The 7,500-nt window shown below is 37.9% G+C and overlaps 2 protein-coding genes across 3 annotated transcripts in view; both read right to left on the bottom strand.

Moving 5' to 3' along the window:
* Nucleotides 1-7,500, bottom strand: part of LOC125026248 (G-protein coupled receptor GRL101-like) — a 417,698-nt gene that overhangs the window by 374,502 nt on the left and 35,696 nt on the right.
* LOC125026387 (nascent polypeptide-associated complex subunit alpha, muscle-specific form-like) overlaps nucleotides 1-7,500 on the bottom strand; it is a 46,508-nt gene that overhangs the window by 30,348 nt on the left and 8,660 nt on the right. The window contains exon 2 of one of the 2 annotated variants that reach the window (XM_047614806.1): nucleotides 1-4,726. This exon is cut by the window's left edge and continues 51 nt beyond it. In XM_047614806.1, the coding sequence (XP_047470762.1) occupies nucleotides 1-4,651 (4,651 nt within the window). In that variant the 5' untranslated portion in view covers nucleotides 4,652-4,726. The remainder of the gene's footprint in view (nucleotides 4,727-7,500) is intronic. The other variant, XM_047614807.1, reaches the window with a different exon arrangement.

Here is a 7,500-nt window from a genome sequence, read left to right as displayed (position 1 = left end):
GCGTCCTTCGTTCTGGATAGGTCCTCGTCTTCTCTGCATAAGTCTTTGGCGATATCCTAGTCTCTGTCACAGTTTTAGCTAAGGGTCTACTACAAGATGCATCAACTGCCATTGGTTTAGGTGTTGGTTTAATTCCCTGTACATCCACTGCACCTCCCAATGGTGCTGCTGCTGCTGTCTGCTGACCCTGAACTGGTCCTGGTCGAGCTATGTGCCTAATGGTTACACTTTCGGAAGCTAATTTAATCTTTATTGGTGGAACTGCCTTGCCTGTGGGTGTTTCCTCTGTCACTACTTCTTCTTCTTCTGATGGATAGCTGAAGGCTTCTCTCGCCCTCTTTAGCACATCCTTAATCTGTGCCAGGTTCATATTATCATCTTCCCTAAGTAGAGCACTGACAACAGAGTTCACCCTCATCTGCTTCTGCTTTTGGAGTTTCAGTTGCATTCTTATTGCTTTGTTCTTTTGCTTCACAGATAGTGGCAGTGTTGGCCTTCCCCTCTTCCTTACTGGCTGAGCAGGAACTGGTTCTACATTACTAGTTTCCTGACTCTCAGACAGGTCCTTGAATTCCTCTGCTGTATCTAGTTCATAAGGGTCTCCAAGGGGGGATTCTTGGTTATCTAAACGTGGTTTCTTAGACTCTGGAGGTTGCATAGATCTAGTTGAGGTATTGCTTACAGTGCTGGCTCCACTAAGTTTTCTTTTCCTCCCATCAGCCTGCACATCTAAGGCAGCTTTAGAGGACTTGTTTCCTTTTACACTCTTGGCGCTACTGGCTTGGGAAATATCACTGGCAGCATCATCTTGATGAGGCTGTCTTCGGGAATAAGGTTCTAGACTTGTTAATAGGTTAAGGACTCCTTCATCCATATACAAATTGTCCACCTCACTTCTTTGCTTCTTTTTCTTTGTTGTAGGGGAAAAGAAGGCCTCTAAAACATCTAATTCTGGTGAGGAAGACAGCATGGGTTCTGATGGCCTTTTTGGACGAAGTTTGTGCACACTGGACTCACTTGGTGATCCCTCTGGTGCTGTAATTGATTCTTCGCCCATACTCTTAAGCATATTTTGGACTCCTTCATCCTGAAGAAGTTGTTTCAATATCCTGGGTACTTTCTCCTTTGACTTTGCATTTGAGGCACTAGTTTCTGGTGATATCGAGGTAGTTGAAGGACTTACTCCTATTACATCTTGTGATGTAATACTTCCATTTTGCTTTGGTATAATACTACTCTCTTGGGCTTGTTCATCAGATATGTTTTCTTCTTGATTATCCACCAACACCTCAGGATTTTCTGGAATACTTTCATCTTTGCTAGTATCTTTCTGTACTGTGTCCTCTGTCACTTTTACAATAGTTAAATTCTCCTGGACATCTGACATAATTTGTACTTCAGGTTCTGGCTGCTTTTCTGGCAAGTTGTTATTCTCCTTCAGTAAATTCTCTCTCTTTATTTCAACATCATCCTGTAGGATAAGCTGTTCCTCCTTTTGAGCTTCTGCAGGTGGTTCGTCCTCTAATAGCTTAACCTCTTCTATGGTCTTCTTGTTTTTGTCTTCTTCAACTACAGGAACCAATTGTTCTGTGTCTTTATCTTCTTGTTCTGTGTCTTTCATTACTTGCACTGTCTCTTTATTTACATGTTCTGTCTCTTTATCTACTTGTTCTGTATCTTTATTTACGTGTTCCGTATCTTTAATTACTTGTGATTCTGTAACTACCTGTAATTCAACAGGTTTTTCTTCTATCACATTTTCCACTTCTTCTACTGCTTCACTGCCTTCCTTTACATTTACATTAACTACACTTTCTTCCTCAGCTACCTCTTGCCTTTTTATTTCATTGTCAACCTCTGCTTTTCTTTCTACAATTGGTGATTCATTTGGCTCAATATGTAGTGTTTCAACTTCCATCACAGGTTTTTGCTTCTTGGCTGAATTTAGCTCAGGCAGTTTTGCATGTGGCGTCTGGGTGTTCTTGGGCGACTTCGCTTTCTTTGATGGACCTGCCACTTTCTTCTTTGCAGGACTACTCTTTTCACTTGCTTTTGGTGTTACTGTACCCTTTGATCCTGTGCTACTCTTCTTTGTCTGTGCTTTTGGTGCCTTTTTACTCTTCCCAACAGGCAATGGAGTTTTATTATTTGTGTTGTTTTCTCTCTCTACTAATTGCAGACCTGATACCTGAACACTAGCTTTGGGGACTGAACTTCCCTTTTTCACTTGTGCCTTTGAAACTTTTTTGGCTTTCTCAACTGGAATTTCACTCTTGTCTTTGCAATTTTCCTGCTCAGTTAAATTTTCAGATTCTGAAACCCCTAGCCCCTCCCTTACCATTTGTCCATCAGCTACATCATCTGTTTTATTTTCCTGTTTGGTAGGAACTCCACTTTCTTTCACACTATTTGCTGATTTTGAGTCATTGCTAGAAGCAGTAGCAGTCACAGATTCAGCTTCTGAGGGCACTTCTTGATTTATGACTTTTTGAACACCTTTCACCAACTTTGTACTTTGAATGCTTTCTTGTAATTGTGGTGTTTGATTGCTCATAGAGGCACTTGTGTTATCATCTTCCTTTTCCTCTCCTGTCACAATTGGGACAGTCTGCTTTTTACCTGTACTGGATTTTGACTTTTTGGCATCAGAAACTGAAGGAACAGATGCAAGATCTTTCACTTGACTACTGTCCTCAGTACTCTCATCTGATAATCTTGCTTGGTTTTTACTTGCTGGGGATGAATCTTTGGTATCTTCAGTATCAGTGCCCCCTGGAAGAACTATTCCTTTTTTCAATTTCTTTGTAGGTGAAGTCTTCTTTCCACGCAGAGCAGGTTTGGATGCAGAAACAACAGTCTGTGGCTCACCATTCATGCTATTATGGACATCTACGACCACAGTTGATAATTTTTTACTAGACTTTCCTGAAGAAATACCACTTTCCGCACTTTTAACAGACCCATATTTTCTCTTGGGTGGTCGCCCTCTACCTCTTCTATTTGGAGTATCTGTTTCATATGAATTATCAAGATCTGGCAACTCACCATCTACTGTGCTATCTGCAGACTTGGGTTCAATTTCTTCCTCTTTTACTGACACATCTAAGTTCTCTTCCATTACTTTTTCATCAGGTGTAACCTCTGTATTTTGATATGACTCAAGTTCTACATTTGCTTCTGTCTTTTCCTCTACTATTTCTGTACACTTTTCTTCAGCATCAGATGAGGATACATTGAAGGATATGGATTCTTCCTCTTCAGATGGTCCATTCTGCACAAGGGTATGTCCATTCATAATACTTCTTGGTTCAGACTCTGACCTCTCTGCACCTTTGCCACTAGGCTTCTTGCCTCCACCTCTTGTGTTTGCTTTCCTGCTTCTTGCATTGTCTAAGGACTTTGACCTAGCAGAAGGAGGGGAAAGCAATCTCGCAGCTACTGCTATGAGAGGACATTTGGTTCCTGGTTCGGTCTTTGGCTGAGATATAACAGGTGTTGAAGTGGGAATTGATACTGGTGTGATGGGGGATGAAGCAGGAATAGGTGTACGGTCATCTGATTTCTTTGGACTTTCACCATTCTCCACTTTCCTAACTTCCCTTAGTCCCTTTGTAAGAGACCTTACTGGGAAGAAAGGCTTTTTTAGAGTGGCAGACAGTGGTTGGTCTGGGGTGATCGGTGTTACTGGTGGACTAGTGGCTGGTGTGTTAACAATAACTGGACTATTCGTCGCTGAACTGTCTGGAGTATTTACAGTTCCCTTTTGTCCCCCTTTAGATGCTACCCCTTTTGGTGTGGCACTTCTACGATTTACACCCTTACCGTTTGACTCCTTTAGCGTCGACCCTTTTGGTGTTGTGTTCTTCGGGGTGTTTCCCTTTGGACTTGAACCTTTTTGTGCATTAACAGATTTCCTAGTCCGCCCAGATTTTCTTTTCTGATTTGTTTCCACTGTTTCAGTTTGATTGTCAGTTTTACCATTAGCAATGGGTTCACCAACATTTTCTGTACCCTGTAAGAATTGTTGTTTCATACTTTCCAAAACATTGCTTCTCCCTACCACACTCAGTGGCGGTGACACTACCTCGACTTTCATGTTGCTCTCACTTTTGTTGTTGTTGTTGTTATTTACAATGGTCGAGTCATTTTCACTGTTCTCAACGCCTTTCGATCTGCGGCCCTTCTTTTTGGCTTCTGCCGCTTTCTCTTGCTCTTCCTGCTTCTTGCGTGCACGGTACTCAATCCAGCGTATCTTCCGCCCGTCTACCTTGGTCACCTTGCGCACTTTAATGGCCTCCTCCAACTCCTGCAGCTGACTGAGGGCAATCTCTTTCTCTTGGTCCAGATTCTTAGGCTCCACCTTGAGACCTTCACCCCCCGCAGGTGACTCAGATCTTGTGGTCACAGCCAGCTTGGTGCCTGTGGGTGTAGAGACGGGTAAATTCACGGTTACTCTCACAGTGGAACGAACGTCCTTTTTGCCGGTAGCAGGTGAATCCTTGGCAGTGCTTTGTGCAGAATCATGCAACAACGTGGGAGTGGTGCCAGCAGAAGCTCCCAGGGGAGGCTGAGCTGAGCGACCAGGGGGAGTCTGGAGCTCATCCGTGGGAGGGCGGCCAGTTCCCTCCCAGGCAGCAGTAGCAGCCATCATGCAGTAAGCCACACACTACACAACAACATACACGCGGCTTTAGTCCTACTACAGTCCAAACGCCTACACCACAACCTGCAAACATAAACACACCAAATTAAAAAAAAAAAAAAAAAAAAAAAAAAAGTTAAATAAAAAGAAACAAATAAAACAACTAAGAATTAAATAAAGCTAAACTTAAAGCAACAACAACAAAAAAGAAGAAAAAAAAAAAAAAAGTGATAATGCTACATACAAACTCAAAAATCTAAAGCACAACACAAAAGCATAATCAAGCATTCAATCCAAAAGAATTATATATATGAAAAAAGAAAGCCGCTTCTTACCTTCTTGCAATCATTACAACACAAAATCAACATTACACAAAACTTATGGCTAGAACATCTCTTTCTTCTACTTTCAAATCTTCTATGCGGGTGACACAATACATGCAAATATAACAACAACAACAATAATAATAATAATAACAAAAATAGAACTAAACAAAAAATTCATGAAAAATAACTAAATATAATCAAAATTATTAAATAAACAGATAAAAATATGAAAGAAAATATCTGCCTATGGACTCGATTCAAACCTAGACTCACAGATTAATACCCAAGTCTGTATAACTGTAAAAAAAATTATAAATACAAACAAATACAAATACATGATAAAGCTAATAAAAAAAAACACCACATAAAATGGCCAGCTCTTGTAACATACCAGGTATAACAACCACCCTGTTTCTCAACCTAAATTTTTGGCAGAGGTCTAAAACAGAAAAAAAAAAAAAAAAAAAAAAAAAAAAAAAAATTGGTACCACTCATTATGATCTTGAATATCAAACCCCAACAGAAAAGGCAAACAACTAGCTGCCATTATCTAAACAACGACCCCTCAACCTATAAATAGCTATCAGAAACGGCTCTACATTTCTGCCTTTTAAGTGTTGGCTAATTTTCAAGCCCGTTGGGCAGTCTACCTTTGACCCCCCCCCCCCCCCCCCATCCCCATTACTTAGCCACGAGTAAAGAATTTCCACCTTACATAAACCTTCCAAAATCAAATCATTGGTGAAATATAAAAAAAATAAACACTTAGTGATACTTTTGTATGTATTAACGTTCATATATCTGTACATGAATATTCAACAGACAATGCTTCCCCCACCCTCTATATCCTTTCTCCTATTTCCTTACAACCTTCCCTTTCATTTTCCCTTCACATATAACATGCCTCTCCAGCCACCTATGACCTTCACTTAAGTACATATTCTCCTTCCCTCTAAAACAATGATACAGTTGAGCTCTCTCTTATTCTTCTAAGCTCCTGGTAAGCCTTTTCTTTGTAGTTCTACCTATATAAATGTTATGTGTATATATACATGTGTGTATCCATACATATATGTCTGTATGTATATGTAAATATGTAAATATATGTATGTATGTGTATGTGTGGGTGGGTGTGTTTAAAAATAAATAAATAAATAAATAAATAAATAAATAAATAAATAAAATATATGTATATATGTAAAATATATATGTACATGTATATTATATATTATATATATATATATATACATATATATATATATATACATATATATACATATATATAATATATACATATATAATATATACATATATAATATATACATATATAATATATAATATATAATATATAATATATATATATATATATATATATATATATATATATATATATATAAAAAACACATACTTATAGGAATTTGTTTTTTAGACTATAGTGTAGAAATTACATGAATTATAAAAAGTGTTAAGTATAAAAGAATGATTATGAAATAGTCTCCTATATGGTTAACATTAAATTAGCTAATAAAGAATAATAGAGGTCTAAGAAATTAATTTTTAATAATAATGATAAGGATAATAATAATAATGATAATAATAATAATTATAATAATAATATAAAAAAATGCAATGTCTTTCCTCTATAAAAAAAGTTATTATGAAAATGGGCAAAATCATATCTATAGATAAAGAGGTAGCATAAATATATAAAAGAAGTCCTAAACTGATGCATTATAGGCATTATGGCAATGAAATGCTTGCAGTATAAGTCACAACAACACACAAATTCAAGCACAAACTCAACTACTGACTAATAATAATAATAAGTATGCCACATAAATACCATGCTTCCAACGTCTACAGTAGTACAACAAGTATCAACAGCTGCTGCATGCTACCTGGAAGGGCACGAATTCCTTTGACTATTCTGTCTCTTATTATACACTTTCCTCTGTTTTGTATTTTATTTCCCTTTTCTTAGAGAGTGCATTATCAGCATTTAAGGACATATACATCACCAGAATATTGGAGCTGCTGTGAAAATGTAGAGTGAGGTTATATATTAACCGCAAGCCTGAAGAATTTGACATGGGGGGAAAAAATTAAAAGATAAATAGGCAAATGTATAAATAAATAAAAACATTGTTAGATGTCAGCACGCAAGAGATTCACCTTTCAGCAATTGCCATAACATAAAGAGATACTACTGATAAGGATATCATTTACAAGTCAATGCATATATGGAGTTCTGCTACACTTGCAGATAATTATATGATGAACAAGATCAATTTTCTGGGTGCGTGTGCACGTGTACACATGTGTGTGTATGTGCGCGCAAGTGTTTATGTGTGTGTGTGCGTGATTGTGCGTGTGTGCAATGTAAGGGTATTCCTTCCATCTCAGAACTGCAAGGACAGTTATGTTCACTGACCCAAAACATAGCACCGACAAAGTTCATCTGTTTCATTGAAAAAACAATGAAAAAGTGTAGAAATGATTAAAGAGCACACAAACAACACTGCAATTCCCTCT

The sequence above is a fragment of the Penaeus chinensis genome, chromosome 6 (genome assembly GCF_019202785.1).
Source record: "Penaeus chinensis breed Huanghai No. 1 chromosome 6, ASM1920278v2, whole genome shotgun sequence".
NCBI classification, from domain to species: Eukaryota; Metazoa; Arthropoda; class Malacostraca; order Decapoda; family Penaeidae; genus Penaeus; species Penaeus chinensis.
Note: the sequence above shows the minus strand (reverse complement) of the source record. Positions and strands in the feature narration are given on the sequence as shown.